At 44.0% G+C, this 18004-nt stretch overlaps 1 protein-coding gene across 1 annotated transcript in view; it reads left to right on the forward strand.

Moving 5' to 3' along the window:
* LOC148887024 (contactin-associated protein-like 5) overlaps positions 1 to 18004 on the forward strand; it is a 58500-nt gene that overhangs the window by 1277 nt on the left and 39219 nt on the right. The window contains exons 2-4 of the mRNA XM_089016207.1: positions 7134 to 7244; positions 9183 to 9376; positions 10848 to 10995. Coding sequence (XP_088872333.1) covers positions 7134 to 7244; positions 9183 to 9376; positions 10848 to 10995 — 453 coding nt within the window. The remainder of the gene's footprint in view (positions 1 to 7133; positions 7245 to 9182; positions 9377 to 10847; positions 10996 to 18004) is intronic.

Genomic DNA, 18004 nt, shown 5'->3' on the forward strand with positions numbered 1-18004 from the left:
TCGGGTTGAGAGCGTCATCCAGCAGCAGATCAATTTAGGAAGCTCCAATCGGAGCACATGAATAAATTCATTTCATTCCGAGCTCAGCGCTCATGATGATGATGAGGAGGAGGAGGATGAGAATGAGGATGTGGAGGAAGAGGAGGAGAAGGGGGAAACAGGTGGAATTAAAAATAACAGGCAGTCCAATGTAGGCATGTGGCTGTGAAATGCAACTGTTTAGGTGGCTTAGTAGAGTTTCAATGTTTGTGTGTGTGTGTGTGTGTGTGCATGTGTGTGTTCACCCGGCTCTGTGAGATTCATTATCTTTGTCTGTGTTGAATGTGTGTGAGTGTGTGTATTAGTGTGTGCCTATTTGTGTGTGTGTGTTCACCTGGCTCTGAGAGATTCATTGTGTGCGTGCGTGTGTGTGCGTGTGTGTGTGTGCGCCTGTGGTCATTATGGCAGTGTGTGTGTTAATGTGTGCAGGCTCATGTTGAGAAACTGCTGAGTGGCCACAAACGCTCCAGAAGGTTACTGTTATCGGTCAGCCTAATGATGCTCCCACGGCAATCCGCCATTGTTTGCCACATCTATTTATCCTGCCTGCATGACTATGCCCGTTTTTGTTTGCTTGTTGTTATTCTTTAAACCAAACAGTTTCATTTTTAGTCACTTTTTCCACATTCCAGCCATGAGTTAGAGACCCAGGTGAAGATAACGAATCTCCCGAGCCAGGTGAACACTTTCTTGCCATGAATACTGTCATGATCTGGTTGGTGACCAACGGGTGGCGCTGCCAGCCCCGCCTGCACCCGCGCAGGTGCTGGTCGTCCCGATCGGTGGCAGCGTGCCACGTTCGGATTGGCGACCAATGGGTAGCACTGTCAGCCCTGCCTGCAGCCTCGCAGGTGCTGGTCGTTCCAATCAGTGGCAGTCAAAAGGACTCCCGGCACGACCATTCGGCGCCGGGTCATTGTATGCAATTGTATGCATTGTGTATGCATCGTATGCTGTGCTTGTGTTTGTTTCACCTTGGCGGTCTTTTACTCTTGGTTTTCTTTTGATACTTTGTATTTTTTCTTTTCAGAATATTTTGATGTTTTAGATTTTGTTCCTGCTGACTTTATTTTAATACAATTTCTCAAACACAACCTCCTGCTCCCTGCTGCCTGCTTTTTGGGATCCACAACTGCCATCGCCACCTTGCAAACCGTGACAAAAACAGTGCTCAGGTCTGTGGTCCGGCCGTGTATCGGCGCGGAGAGCGGGGTAAGCCCAGGGAGAGGGCAATGAGTAGAACACCGGCGACCCAGACCCGCGCCTGCCCACCCCCGTGGCGTCTGAATCAGATTATTTGCAAGTCATTTAGCTCTGAGTCAACATTTTGAATGGACTTCGACCATTTTGACTTCCGGCTGTTTGGTCGGAACGGAACCAGGTCGTAAGTCGGTTGTTAGCTGTATATATTGTCTGAATAATTAAAAATTATTTGGTGTTAGACTTTACATGTCTGTACTGTACCATTTGGGACCAAACTTCAAGTGAAGTAGCCTGGCACGGAAAAAAAATAATTAAAATGGGGTAAACGGATGCAATCTTCACATTTTTTTCCTGAAAAAAAAAAGAATGAAGTTTGAATTAATTTGAAATATGCGGAACCAGAAATTCAGCACTTTGTTTTCAATTCTCACATTACTGAGATTAATTCATTGGCCATATTTTAGGTGACATTTTTTTTACATATTTCTTCTGCCGTCATCTGTACTTCTTTGAAGGTGTCGGACATTTCGCTTCATATCCAAGAGGCTTTGTTGGCGAGCTAAAATTTGCTGGTAGTTTTGGCCTTAGATGTATATCCCTACTGTCCGGACGTGGCGGTTGCCAGACTCTGCTATGATAGGTCCCTGCTCTCAGGTTGGGGGCAGCAGAGGTGTATTCCCTGAGGCTACAATCATTACTTCTATTGTCCTGACGGATTATGGGGACTACGACTGGCCTGATTGCGACATTTGCTCTGGTATCACCTCATCAGCATAACTAAGCCTATGTTACCTCAGTAGTCTGTTGTATGAACCATCCAAATTAAACCTCAACCCTCCATGGCGATTTAGTGGAGGGTTTTGTTGTTTTATGAAAATCGCTGCTTTTACTCCCCTTTCAAACCATCTATGTTCTTTCGCTAAGATTTTAACCTCATTGTCGTCAAATGGGTGGTTGCTAGCTTTTAGGTGCATATGTACTGCAGATCGAGGCCCACTGGTATTATCCCTGCGATGTTGATAAAGTCTTTTTTTGAGAATGTGTTGAGTCTCCCCAATGTACTGCTCTTTACAATTTTCATGTTTACAATGTATAGAATAGACTACATTACTTTGTTTTTCATTTGGCAGGTGATGGGCAGGTTTGGACTCCAGATGAGGAACGTTGAAGGACAGACGGTGGTTGACTTTGCTAAGAGAATGCAAATGGCTATTGTGAATATTTTCTTTCAGAAGAGACAGGAACATAGGGTGACCTATAAGAGTGGAGGCAGAAGTACACAGGTAGAATACATTTTGTATCAACGGCGCCATCTAAAGGAAATCAGTGACTGCAAAGTAGTGGTTGGTGAGAGTGTAGCCAGACAGCATAGGTTGGTCGCGTGTAGGATGACGCTGGCAGTGAGGAAGATGAAGAAACCAAAGGCGGAAGTGAGGACAAAATGGTGGAATTTGAATAAGGAAGAGTTTTGCATGACGTTAGGACGGAGTTAAGAGAAGCACTGGGTGGGCAAGAGGTCATTCAAGATAACTGGCAAAATACAGCAAACATAATCAGAGAGACCGATCGGAACATGGTACATGGTGTATCAACTGGAACAACAGTAGATAAGGAGACTTGGTGGTGGAAGGGGGAGGCGCATGAGTGTACATAGAGAAAGAAGTCAGCAAAGAAGAAGTGGGACACCGAGAGGATGGAAGACAGTAGACATCAAGTCATCAAAGGCAAAAGAAGAGGCCTACGATGACAATGTATTAACAGGTGCCAGTAGTGTGATGGCAAGATGGAAAGAGTACTTTGAAGAATTGATGAATGAGGAAAATGAGAAGGAACAAAGAGTAGAAGACGTGACTGTTGTGGACCAAGACGTAGCAAGCATTAGCAAGGATGAAGTGAGGAGGTCGCTGAAGAGGATGAAGGGAGGAAAGGCACTCGGGCCTGATGATTTACCAATCGAGGTATGAAAGTGTCTCGGAGAGGTGGCGGTGGTGTTCCTGACTGGGTTATTCAACAAGATCTTAGATGGTGAACAGATGCCTGAAGAATGGAGACAAAGTGTACTCGTGCCCATTTTTAACAACAAAGGTGAAAGAAGGTGGAGGATTTTACATACTTGGTGTCAACTGTCCAGAGCAATGGAGAGTGTGGAAAAGAGGTGAAGAAGCGTGTCCAGGCAGGCTGGAGCGGCTGGAGAAAAATGTCAGGTGTGATATGCGATAAAAGGCTTTCAGCTAGGATGAAAGGAAAAGTGTATAAAACCGTAGTCAGACCAGCCATGATGTTTGGACTGGAGACTGTGCCACTGAAGAAAAAACAGAACTGAAGATGTTGAGGTTTTCTTTGCGAGTGACCAGGTTGGATAGGATCAGGAATTAGTACATTAGAGGGACAACTCATATTAGAGGCTTTGGAGACAAAGTCAAACTGAGATGGTTTGGACATGTCCAGAGGAGAGAGAGTGACTATATCGGGAGAAGGATGCTGGGCCTTGAACTGCCAGTCAGGAGCCCGAGAGGAAGACCGAAGAGGAGGTTTATGGATGTGGTCAAAGAGGACATGAAGGTAGCTGGTGTGAGAGAAGAGGATGCACAAAACCGGGATAGATGGAGGACATTGATTCGCTGTGGCGACCCCTGAGGGGAAAAGCCGAAAGGAAAAGAAGAAGAAGAAGCTACAGTAAACAGTTAGCAAGTAAAGTGTAACCCTGCAGTCATTTTTCAGTGTTGCTTGGCCTCATTTTCAAAATGGAGGATTACATCTCTAAATTGAAAGAGTTTTCTAAACTGGACTTTCAATCGAAGCAAGAGATAATAATTAAAGGAAGACCAACACCGGAGCTAAAAGGTTTGCTTCAGACAACGGGACACAAAACTCGCTCGCTCTTTTCAGGCGGACTGGTACACACGAAACGAAAAGGCTGGCTGTGTGGATGTCCAGCAAGAAAGCGCCTTTTCTGCTTTTCCTGCCTTCCGTTCTCAACTTGTGACAATGTCTGGACTCAAATGGGATATTGCGACCTAAAAAATTTACAACGGAGTCTCATCAAACATGAGTGGTCGACCGCGCACATCCAAAGTCAAATCGTAATAATAATACATTTTATTTCAAGCACCTTTCAAAACACCCAAGGCCACTTTACAATAAAAACAATAAAACAAAGCACATAACAATAAAACCATAAGTAAAATGATACATAATAAAATAGCAGATAGAACTATACATTGAAAGCAATTTTAAACAAGTGGGTTTTGAGTTTTTAAACAAAACACGTTAACTGTTGCCAATCAAATGGTGAATAAGCTACTCTGTAGAGTTCAGATGTTTGTAAATCTGACTATGATGACGTCAGTGCCTCACCAGCCATGAACCTCACCGCACGTCACTGCAGGTACCATATACAGGAAATAAAGCAGTGACAAAGATAGTAGTAAGCACCAGGGAGTGAAACCAAGATCAAGTCGAATGCCAAAGAGTACAAGTGAGTTTTGATATGGGTTTTCAAGATGGGCGGCTTGCCGAATGTTCAGTGGCAGTCCATGTTTTTAGAATGTGGGAGGAAACTGGTGGAACCAGAGAAAACCCACGTGGGCCCGGGGAGAACGCAACCAAATTCACACAGGGTGGACGGAGTGGGATTTGAACTCACAACCTCTGCACTGTGAAGTCGACATGCTAACCATCTTCAACTATTTTGCCTCAAAATTTACTTACTTACTCATATAGTACACTAATTTGTAATTTGATTGTGTGCCCTTTTATACTCACGATTCAATATTCCACGACTCACAACCTCTGCACGACGAATGGGTGATCGGGCCGGCTCTCACCAAAGCATGTCACTGATATTTTATAAAGCCAAATAGGAACTGTTTTCACTTCTTGACACACTATGTCCCCCTTGATCTGTAAGCCATAGTAGCAGAAGAATGAATCTTAGCCAAGTCTTATTTGGTCAAGATCTCGAAAAGAGATGCAATATGAGAAAAAAACACTCATCCAGTGGAGGCCTCAAAAGTGGGATACTTTTAGCAGCAGAGATTAGTCCGTTGCTTGCAGAATAACCCTGGCTATGCAAAGGAACATCTGCAAACGCGGATGCTGCCACGCCAACAATTTGAGCCTTGGCATAAAATGGCCTAATCCGGTTTAGTCACACTTCAGGATTAGCGTAGAATTCTCTTGACGAGCACGTGCAATCTGTCACGTTCTGGTTGGCGACCAATGGGTGGCGCTGCTGTCCCTGTCTGCAGCTGCACAGGTGTTGGTCGTTTCAATCAGTGAAAAGGACGCCCAGCACGCCCATTCCGTGTCGGGTCACTGTGTTTGTTGCACCCTGTCCGGTTTGTTTCATCTTGGCAGATTTTTCTGTCACGGTTTGCAAGGCGGGGATGGTGGTGGACCCCAAAAAAGCAGGCAGGGGGGAGTAGCTGGGTGTATTTGACAAATTGTATTAAACACCGTCAGCAGGAACACAATCTGAAACATCAAAGTCATCAGAACAGAAGAGTACAAAGTATCAAAGAAAACCACGAGTAAAAATCTGCCAAGATGAAACAAACCTGACAGGGTGAAGCAAGCACAATGAGCCGAAAACAAATGGCCATGCCGTGAGTCCTTTTAACTGCCACTGATTGGAACGAGCAACGTCTTGCAGCTGCAGGCCGGGCCGACCCCGCCACCCGTTGGTCGCCAACCAGAACGTGACACAATCAAACCAGGTCAGTTGGAATGCAGCGGGATGCTCCAAAATGCAAGAGAGCACACCCTGTCAACAATGTTTATCCGATGGATGGCCTGTTGCTGGGAGGGAAATAACAAAATAAATGGACTTGACCGAGACCAACATGGCTTTTAGTGGCCTGGAGGCAAAGGCCTCTCAGTCGCACGTTGATGGAGAGATGAGGCCTGAATGCTACAACTCAACTATTCCATGCTTGGGAAGTGGCTGCTATTGTTCGACTGTCTGCTCTTATTGTGGCGGGGTGTTGGAAGCATCGGGGGGGGGGTGGAAAGGAAAGTGGTAGTAGTAACAGGCTTGGATGGTGAGACTCAACTACTTCCCTTCTGTTGCTTTGCAACATGGGACCCTGATGTGCTCACACACACACACACACACACACACACACACACACACACACACACACACACACACACACACACACACACACACACACACACACACACACACACATTCTCATGGGGAGCATTTTGTGCCTCATTTGATGGTTCACTGCATGGATTAATAGACTGTTTGAAGCATCTGAGAGCTGGAAAAGTGAGGCGGCCTTGTTATTTTCTGTAATCCTCGCTTTCAAAGCTGCAACACCGCTAAATTGCTCTGACAACGTGTTCTACCACACACGACTTCCTACATTTTCCATCCTAAATCTGCAAAGTGGTTCAATCTCTGAAGTCAGGAAAGAAAGTGAGGGCAAACAATTCTGGAAACATGGAAGACTGATGCAGGGATTGAAAAATTTGAAGACAGTGTATTTTGGAATGCTGGTTGTACATGGCAAGAATGTATTTTTCATAAGAAATTTATGGAAAGTCATTTCATTCAAAAATGTTGAACTATGCAGGAGATATTTTAAAATAACATTTTAGGATTCTTGTTATCCAACTCAAGGTATGACTGTTGACCAAAACAAAAATGGTTACCTCCAGTAATGAGGGCAACATTGACATGCCAGATTAAAATGTCTGTGCAGTGCAGGATATGTATGTAAATATGCCAGACAAAAATACATCAAAGGCTTATTCATATACAGCTGAATTAGGATGTTTTTTTTTTGTATCTCATTAATTCTGTCCCAGCTTATTTGCATTGTTTGCATGTGACTAAAAATAAAAGTCACTGTTGTCACTTTCTTGTTGTTTTTCCCCGGCAGATAATTGCAACGGCCCTTTGGTGTCCGCACTACCGCACTCGTCTTTTCAGAGCTCGTCGCAGTACTCTGTCAGCTATGCAGCCCACCATGCAAAGTTATCCAGGACAGACGGTGAGTGGCTGTCCTGCAATGAATGATCTGTTACTTCAGAAGTTGATGACCGCAACATTAAATAGTATCAGTTCTTTAAACAAAGTGTCCCTTTACGTCTCCCTTCCCCTCCTTCTCCTATGGAGAAATGTTTTATTTGAAATTGTGCACAGAATCCAACCCTGCTCTGTCTACACTCTACAAGGTCATGCCATCATTCACTAATATTTCATGGAGGATTGATTTTCAATGTTTTAACCAATCTGTCATTTATTTGGGATGTACGTACTTTGTTGTCTTTAATATGTTGCTCCTTGGTGGCATCAAGGTGGAGGAGTGGTTTGGACATCTTGGCATGTTTGTGACTCGACTCTCGGCTCCAGTGCAATGGTTTCCTGTTAGCATGTTTTCAAACCATGTTGGATACACATTGGAATATATTATGAGCGGTTCTGTGTCTGAATATCAATGTACTCTATATGCTTGATGGAGCCTACATCAATATTTTTGCTCCCCTCTCTGGGACATTTGCTTTTAGGCACACCTCAGGTTCTTTGGTTTACCTGATAATAGTATTTATAGACTATGTGGAAAGCATCTAAAATATAGGCCTAACCCTAACCCTACTGTTTGGACAGTTTCCTGATCAATCTCAGGCGGTTTTATTTGAAGGGAACAAACATCGGGCCTTTCAAGGATCGTGCGCGGTGGCTAATCAACGCTAATTTGTGATGTCATATTATTTGTCATTTAGTTTTTTTTTTTACTTCGTTACATTCGGTTTGAGTGAACGCTGGCGCATGTGGCTGCCGCTGTTCACCCGCACAAAAAAATGTCCTGTGACTGGAAAGTGTCCTTGAGTTTTGAAAGGTGCTTATAAATGAAATGTATTATTATTATTATTATTAATGCAGAGACTGAACTCAATCACTCAGTGGATGTGGTGCGGGAAGTCGATTTCTTAAAAGAAGTTGGCTAGAAAAAAAATGGATTGCCTAATGGAGGATTTTGCTAATTGACGCCATTCATACTGTAAGTCACAAGCTAAATAACTTTAAAGGACAACAGGCACCATTTTTTTAGTTCCTAACTGACAGCAGAAAAACGTTTGATAGCATCGAAAATAGCGAAAACACGCAGGCGGATATTTTTCGTCAAATGCAAAACACCAAGAAAAATGACTTCAAGTGTCCCAAAACTGCCACAAACTGTTTATTATGTTTGTCTAAGTGCCTCGCATGCTGGGTCCGACAGGACATTAATTTCATCTGTGCGGTATGTCATGCATATCAGCATATTTGACAAGAAAGCTGACTTTGAACTGTCAGAAAGTCCCGCCCCCTTGTTCGTGACGTCATGTTAGGTCACAAACTGCCTTGCTCCAGAATCAAAACAATGGCTTCAGAGAGTTCAGATTCGGAGAAGATGCTTTCTTGTGACTTATGAATATGATTTAAATAGTTGTGAATAGTTGTAATGTTTGCAATTGATTGAATCAGTCCTTCCGTATCAATCAATAGCTGCGTTTTTGCTTTCAACATTTAGCTTGTAGTCGACGTGCACATTCCACCATGATGTCCCTGATCCACTGGTGAAAAAGACGCTTTGATCCTCTTCTCTTTCATCTCGAACTGCTTCATGTAACAAAGAGGGTACAGAAAGCGCTTAAGACTGAACGCCTCTGTGTCTTTGTGTTGTCATATCATTTGTAATTTAGTTTTCTTTTGTTCTTTTGACTTCAAGGCGGCGCCGCGACAGTGGCTCCTGTATTTTGTCATTGTACTTTCATTCCTTTCATTTCTGCTGGGAAATGTAAATTGCTTCACTGCGACACGAATAAAGGCAAATCCAATAGAAAATAATGTGAACGTTCCATCCGATTTATCACATGCGAGTTTCAAGCCACAAGAGTTGAGCAACCAAATGTCAATGTTGACGTTGATATTTACTATTTATTAGGAGCCGGCTGTTGGTCTCCAATGGCAAGCGACAAAGAGCCTTGGCTCCAGCTGGACCTCAGCGACCAGATGGAGGTGACAGCGGTGGCCACACAAGGATGCTACGACAGTTGGGACTGGGTCAGCACGTACTCGCTCCTCTACAGCGATGCAGGCCGAGCGTGGAAACGCTATCGCGATGACAATGGCGCAGAGGTCAGTGACAGGAACATGATCGAGCAAATACTTTTCTATTCTCATAAAGTAGCGATAACCCAATACCATCTTCATTTTGTTTATGATCATAATAAGCGCCTTTTAAAACTCTCAAGGACATTTACAGTCAGGGGATATTTTTTCTGCGGGTGAGCAGCGACGTAGGTCAAAAGAGAGGGTTTTCAAGCAAGAGGGGAGAAACTGTGACCAGAACTAAGTCTTGTGACATCAGCAAGGCTCAAATGCTGCTGGTCCCCTAATAGTAGATGCTGTCACCAATTCAACTCAACAAAACTGTATTTATAAAGCATTTTCAAACAGTGTACAAAATGCTTTAGATGGAGCGACTATCATACAGACACAAATAATCAGCATGATCAGCACAAAAACAAAATCAACTTTACTGGCATATGGTGGTTTTTTGTTGTTTTGTTTAAATCTTATTTTTGGTAGTTTTATGATGGAGTTTAAAGGACAACCGACGCCTCCGGACAAGTTGTTTCCATCATTTGTAAAATCATTTCAAATGACTTCTACGGAGCAAATTTTACAAGATTCCACCGCAGAAAGCTATATTTTACGTTTTAAGACTCGCACCTATTCAGGAAGTCTTGTTTATGAGTTGCTGACGATTCCTGACGTCACGGAGGGAACGCCCCTGACCGAGGAAGCGACACACAATGGATTTTGCTTGGTCTGAAAACTTCGGGTTGATCTGTGTTGATGGCGAAATTAGAAAGAAAACACATAAATAACGCCATGGTGAATCGTTGTGTGTTGCACCAAGACAACTATTTGATATTCGCTGACACAAATCAGCCCATTTCCAAGGGAGCTCGGGCGCCATCTTCTGCAATTTCTGGGTGCTACATTGCTGTCATTGACGGCTCGAATTGATATGGGAGGACTCCTTTAATCAATTGCAAACATTTATTTATGCTCAGACTGTAAAGATGCTGCCCAATACAGGCGCAAAAATGGCCCCTGTGGTGTCCAGCGATGACATTCGTATGGCAGCGACATTCCTCCCATTCAAAAACAGTCGTGGCATATTCATGCTGTCGAAAAGGTGCAACCGCTCACATGAATGTTCAACGCGTCTCCCGGGCTTTTACATGACATGTCAAAAACACGGTATGTATTTTTTAATGATTTTTGTTTTCCTATATTTTAATCTCTACTTTTGGTTTCTGGGTTGCCTTTTTTTCTAATATCCCCTCTGATGTGTTGGGGGTGGTGGGGAAATGACTGTCTGAATGAACTGTGATTTCATGAAGGGGTGATATATGTCGATCACGCTCTAACAGAAACATGCGGACCAGTCCCAAATCGACCGCGAGGCTCGGGAGGAGGAAATGACGGGGGCACTTTGTGAAATACATAGATGCTCTTCTGTCATTTGGAAAACAGTTGTCAGTGTTACTTTGGACATTGTGTTAGCCTTACATGTTTTGTTTCTGATTTCCCACAGACATTTGTTGGGAATAGCAATTCAGAGGGTGTCATCCAGAACAAGCTCACCCACACTGTCAGAGCCCGCTTCCTTCGATTCGTGCCTCTGGACTGGAATCCAAGTGGGTGGATGGGGCTCAGGGTGGAAGTTTACGGCTGTTCCTATAGTAAGTGCAATATAGTTCGTGTACGTGTTACCTACCCTTCTTCTATTTTTGACATTCATCGACAGATGCTTTTAGAATGTTAATTCTCAAAGTTTGGCACAATAGACAATTGATATATCGTAACGAGGCAAGGGTGGTAGGCCCGATTCAAATCAGGATTGGAGGATTCAAATTAGCGGGTTAATCACAATTAATTAATTACAGCCCTGTTTGCTCTTGTATTTTTTAACATTGTTAATCTATATTTTAATCTCTTTCTGTTTTTTATAATACCCATTTTATGTGTTGGCTTCCCATCTTCTTGTTAATAATATTATTGATAATAATAATAAGAATAATAATTTATAAGCGCCTTTCAAAGCTCTAAAGGACACTTAACAATCACAATGGAGGCACATAAATAAAACAACAGATACAATTATAAATAAATAAAAACAATACCTAAAACTATACAGAGAAAGTAGTTTTAAATAAGAGGAATGAAAAATGACATAGGAAGAGAATTAATATTATGAATGTTGGGAGGAATTGAGTTCCAGAGTTTGAGGGCAGAGCGGCTGAAAGCTCTGTGCCCCATCGTGCTGAAACGGGCACGGGGGCACATAGAGGTGGAGGGAGGATGAAGATCTGCGGGAACAAGGAGCAGAAATTTGAAAAAGGTTAGATCGGTATGTGAGGGCAAGGTTGTGGATGGATTTTAATGTACAGTATATAGAAGTAATGGCTTGTTGTTGAGAGTGGGGAAAAACTGTCAATCACAGCCTGACGCGGACATTAATTGGCTGTCATTATTTTTGGGCTTGCTTGGCATCAGATCACTGGCTCCAATGAATTTTCGGCATTCCAAGAATGCGATGAAGGCACTACATAAAAGTAGAGTGTTGTGCCAAATGTGTAAGAAATTTGCTTTACACCAAATCAGCTCAAATTTCACCTACCACGACAATGCAAAGCACCCACTCACAAGTGCAGCCGTAGCTAATGTTAGCACGAAAAGCCTGAGCAATTTGGTGACCCATAGCAAAGATCTATGGCAAAATAAAGTCAAGGAAAACACCCTGCGTACGAGGCATGAGATTACACATAAAATGAGATAACCTTGATTTGTCTCACGTTGGAGAAATTCCTAATTCACAGCAGCAAAATTATGAAAGGAAGAGACAAGAAAAAGAATATGTAGAAAAACAAAATCTATGAGCTGCTGTCAAGGCAGCCACTCTTGCGACGTCATCTTGAAGGAAAAACAACATAGCCAAAAAATAATAACACAACACAAACGAAACAGTCAAAGTCAGCATAGCTATTGTGCCCTTTGTAGCCTCCTGGAAGTGATTAATGTTGATGATAGATCCAATGTTGTGATTTTGCTATTCTTGATTATTCCCCCGGTCCTCTTTTTGGGACCAGCGCTTTGTCTTGTCTCTTAATAAATCATCCTGCGGCAGAGACAGAGTTCCGTCTGTCTCTGTCGCTTGCTTGGGGATCCAAACATTCAATTTCGCTCCGACGTGTCAGCTGCTCTCTGCCTCGTTCGGAACGTGCCAGATCTAAACAAGAAGGACCATCTCCAGTCTTTATTCTCCCAATTGCATAATGTTGAGTCCACTGACATTTTTTTGTACATGCAGTACTTTGTTTTTGTTTTTGTCTTTTCTGTCTACACCATGGTAGAACAACTTGAACCCTAACCCTAAGCTTCTAGCCTTGCTCCCTTTCCACGTAGCTGGTCTCCTGGACATACAGTGTGTCGACCTTCCTCTTCTGCATCATGTCAACAAACTCTACATTTTCCTGTCATTGTTCCTCATTCAAAGTCCCTTATACTCTTGGTGTTCCATTTCTCTCTTTTCTTACCGGCGCATCTCCCTCCTCTCCTTCCTACCAACACAACGCGTCTGTGTAAGCTCTCAGTCATACAGGAGTGGTCCATTGATGAAAAGGTTTCTTCAGCCGTCATCTGTACTTTTTTGAAGGTGTCGGACGGTTGGGGGGAGCAGAGGACCACTCCCTGCGGCCCCACCGATTGTTTCTACATTCCTGACTAACGACTGGCCTGATTGCCCCACTCCGTCCGGTATCACCTCATCAGCATTACGAATGTTGCCTAACCTATGTTGCCTAAGCAGGCTATTGTACGAACGATCCAAATTGAACCTCACCCCACCATATCGGTTTAATAAAGGATTTATGAAAATTGCTTTGCTCTGCTAACCGAAAAGACAGCAGTAATCAGAAGATGGACAGAGTACTGCCAGGAACTCTACAACCTCAAAATAAAACCCAACCAGAACGTAACCACTGACGCCGCAAAGGTCATCAGCGAAGATGACGACGTGCCGATACTACAGGCAGAAGTGGAGGAGGCAGTAAGGAACCTGAAGATCGGCAAGTCGCCTGGCATCGACAACATCCCGACTGAACTGTGGAAACATGGAGGACACGAGACAATTAAAGCACTCACACACATCTGTCAGAATATTTGGAGAACCAAGCAATGGCCCCAAAAATGGACACAATCTCTGGTTATCCCTATCCCTAAGAAGGGGAACTCAAGGCAGTGTCAGAACTACAGGACCATCAGCCTGATCTGCCACGCAAGCAAAGTGCTGCTAAGGATCATCCTGAACAGACTAAAGAGTAGGGCAGAGGAAATTATCGCAGATGAGCAAGCAGGATTCCGACCAAAAAGGAGCACCACAGAGCAGATTTTTAACATCAGATTACTTATCGAGACCTCCAGCATCAACATGACTTGTTCCACAACTTCATCCACTTTGAGAAAGCCTTTGACAGGGTGTGCCATGAGGGGATGTGGCAGGTGCTCCGAAACTACAACTTGAACAAGAATCTCATCCAGGTCATTCAGTCACTCTACATCAACTCAAGCAGTGCAGTGCTCATGAACAACACCATGGGGGAACTTTTCAAAACATCTATCGGTGTCCGACAAGGCTGTCTTCTGTCCCCCGTCCTATTCAACATCTTTCTGGAAAACATCATGGATGAGGCCCTGGAAGAGTTTCACAGCTCCATATCCATCGGAGGAAGACCCATCTGTAACCTACGGTTCGCTGATGAGATAGATCTGATGGGAAAAAGAAGCCGAACTCCAGGAGTTTACCACCAGACTGGAAAAGGTAGCGAGGGGTTACGGTATGCAAATAAGCGCAGAGAAAAGCAAGATACTGGTCAATAGCTACAATAAAACAACACCACCAAAAATCACAATGAACGGGCAAACCTTACAAGTGGTGAAGGATTTCAAATACCTCGGGTCCTTTGTGAGTGAGGATGGCAGCTCCACAAAGGAGATTAAATCACGAATTGCAATAGCAACATCAGCCATGACAAGACTGGCCAGAATTTGGAGGAGTAATACCATCGGCTTTGCAGTGAAGGTCAGGCTGTACAAGTTTCTAGTCCTCTCCACCTTGTTATACGGCTGTGAGAGCTGGACACTTACAGCAGACACGGAGCGCAGGATCAAGGCGTTTGAGCATAAGAGCTACAGAAGGATGCTCAATATATCTTACAGGGAACACCAGACAAATGACTACGTCAGACAGCTAGTCACCACCCTTCCTGGAGAACAAGAGCCTGTACTCTCAATGGTGAAACGTCGTAAAATGGCCTGGTTTGGCCACGTTATAAGGCATACCTCACTATCGATGAGAAGGTTTCTTCAGCCGTCATCTGTACAAAAGTGAACATATACCTCACATACCTCACTATCCAAAACCATCCTGGAGGGGACAGTGGAAGGGAAGCGGAGAAGAGGAAGACAGAGGAAGTGCTGGATGGACAACATTAAGGAATGGACAGGCTGCAGCTTCCACAGCCTGCTACGAACTGCTGAAGACCGAGAGCGCTGGAGATCTCTGACTGCCCAGACGTCCATCATGGCACCCCTACGGCCTTCTAGGCCATGGGATGAGTGAGTGAGTGAACACAACGGTACCAATGTTGGTCTTTGTTAACGGGCCTCAGCAGATCTGGTATAAAAATCCAAATTGTTTTGACCAAAATTTTACGTCGGATGCCCTTCCTGACACAACTCTCTGTATTTATCCGGGCTTGTGACCGGCACAATAAGACACTGGTTTGTGCCCCCTTGTGGCTACATTGAGATCAAGTATTGTTATTAGGATTGAACATACAACAACGGCAGTCAACACTACTGCTTAAGCCGTTCCCAAATGAAACCCAAGAGCAAACAACTACACACCAGGAAGTTGTGACATGCGTTTGCCTATGAAGGAGACCAAGAAGTACTTTATTTAGTATTTTGAGGGCCGGAAACACATCAAGTGTGATATGAAACAACCAAATACTGTATTTTAGTTGTTATTGATCTAATTGCTTCCACAAACAAAAAACCCATCTTAAAAACAGACTCAGCATGATTCCAACTTGATCGTGGTTTTACTCCCTGCTGTCCATGTTAAGAGCTTTGTTACAGCTTCACCTAATGCAGTATATACAATAAATCAATATGTATTGTATTGTATTCTTCTTCTGCGTGTGTCATTTTAGATTACGCATCACTGAGGCCCTTTAGGAAATAAGTGGCAGCCTGCAGGCCTCCCCAAACCCTCCGGCCCCCGTCTCAAGGGAGACATGAACATTAACACGTGTAATGACCGATTCTTTTGCCCGGATATTGGAAAACATTTTCACCCGCCACATTGTAATAGATCATGAGGGCATGCTGACACCAAAAATGAAATTACTATTATTTTATATATAGCTGCATCAGATATCTCGGTCCAGAAAAGCGCAGTGCTAGGAACAGCACGGATACTGCGCAGAACCCTCAAGCTTGGTAGAGGACCTGAGCTAAAATGGGGGACAGACACCACCCAAGTGAGACGAGGATATATATATATATATATAGTGATGTCATGTCACGAGAGGCTGGGTTCTGGAGGGCAAATACATCCCCCTAAGATGGCTTCACCCAGAGAGAGTCTTGGCCCCATCTGGTGGAAGGCAGCAATTCAAACCCCACACCTGCAAGGCTTTTAAGGCGGAAAGCCTCTGAGTGTGAGTCCGGGGGGAGACAAGCTCTGTTGCTGTGCTCTGTGGAGAAACTGATGGGACCATACGACAGGACACTGGATTCGGACCTTGCTAAAGGTGGTTAGGCTACATGAGGAGGACATCAAGAGGGGTGAGGCCTAGAAACTCATGGAAAAAAACTCCGTCTTCAGTTTCACCTCAGAAGAGACTTTATTATGATTTAAATATTGGAAGAGACACTATTCTTCCCTTTGTTACTTGTGAATTCTCCCTGAAACCCTTTATTAAAACCTTTGTTTGCATTCAAACCTGTCACCCATTGCGCTCCTTGTCCTGTCCCGCTGAGAGCTAGCCTCTCATGACATTACAATATATACAGTAAAGTCTCGTTATATCGATATCGGATATATCGATAGTCCCGGTTATATTGATACTATTTCTATGCACGCACGGAGAAAATTACATGCAAACAGGGTCGGATATATCGATAGTCCCGGTTATATCGATATTTTTTCGGACTCCCTTGAATATCGATATAACGAGACTTTACTGTATATATATATATATATATATATATATATATATATATATATATATATATATATATATATATATATATATATATATATATATAAACCAATGAGCTGATATACACCTCAGCATCAGTGATCCTAGACATGCTTGGCTACAAGAGCAACCATGAGAGCCACGAGATTCATTACCCACCATGGAAAAGACGGTTGGAGGCCAAGATCAAGGCGGCTCGGAAAGATGTGAGTCAATTGACGGAGACCCAGAGAGGTGTGAATAAAAGGCCAATACCCAAGAGGTACATGCAGATAACCATACCTGAAGCACTCGAAACTGCCAAACAAAGGCTCCAGGCCTTGGCCAGTCGCCTAAAGAGGTACACGAAAGAGAATGAGGCCAGAAGAATAAACAGGCTGTTCGCAACACAACCTGCGAAAGTGTACGCTCAGTGGCAGGGTTCTAACAGCAGAGCAGACCCTCCAAGGCTGGAAACTGAAAGATACTGGAAAGGCATATGGGAGAAGGAGGTTGCACATAACAGCAGTGCGCAATGGCTGGTGACTCTGAAAGAGGAGCACAGCAACCTCCCTGAACAGAACCCAGTTACCATCACAGCGGCAGATATACAAGGAAGAGTCTCAGGTATGAAAAACTGGACGGCACCAGGCCCGGATATGGTCCACACCTACTGGCTAAAGAAACTCACAGCTCTCCACGAGCGCCTAGCAGCACAAATGAACCAGCTGCTGATGGATGGGACTCACCCAGGATGGCTAACCGAAGGGCGAACAATCCTGATCATGAAGGATTCCTCAAAGGGTGCAGTTCCTTCCAACTATCGGCCAATAACCTGTCTGTCCACAACATGGAAGCTCATGTCAGGCATCATTGCGGCTAAGATAAGTGGACACATGGATCAATACATGAGCAAAGCACAGAAAGGCATTAGTAGAGATACTAGAGGTGCCAAACATCAGCTGCTGGTTGACAGAACAGTCGCTCAAGACTGCAGGTCCCGACATACCAACCTGTGCACAGCCTGGATTGATTACAAGAAAGCATATGACTCGATGCCACACACATGGATCAATGAATGCTTGGAGTTGTATAAGGTCAACAGGACCCTGAGAGCCTTCGTTGCAAACTCGATGAGGATGTGGAAAACCACACTTGAAGCCAATGGCAAGCCACTAACGCAAGTGTCCATCAAATGTGGCATATACCAAGGTGATGCACTCTCCCCACTGCTGTTCTGCATAGGACTGAACCCCCTCAGCCAGATAATCGCCAAGACAGGCTATGGATACCGCCTCAGAAATGGAGCTACGATCAGTCACCTCCTCTACATGGATGACATCAAGCTGTATGCTAAGAGCGAAAGGGACATAGATTCCCTGATCCACACAACCAGGATCTACAGCAGTGATATCAGAATGTCATTCGGGCTGGAGAAATGTAG

This window comes from Hippocampus bargibanti, linkage group LG15 (genome assembly GCF_051943395.1).
Source record: "Hippocampus bargibanti isolate YZ-2025 linkage group LG15, ASM5194339v1, whole genome shotgun sequence".
In the NCBI taxonomy this organism is placed as follows: Eukaryota; Metazoa; Chordata; class Actinopteri; order Syngnathiformes; family Syngnathidae; genus Hippocampus; species Hippocampus bargibanti.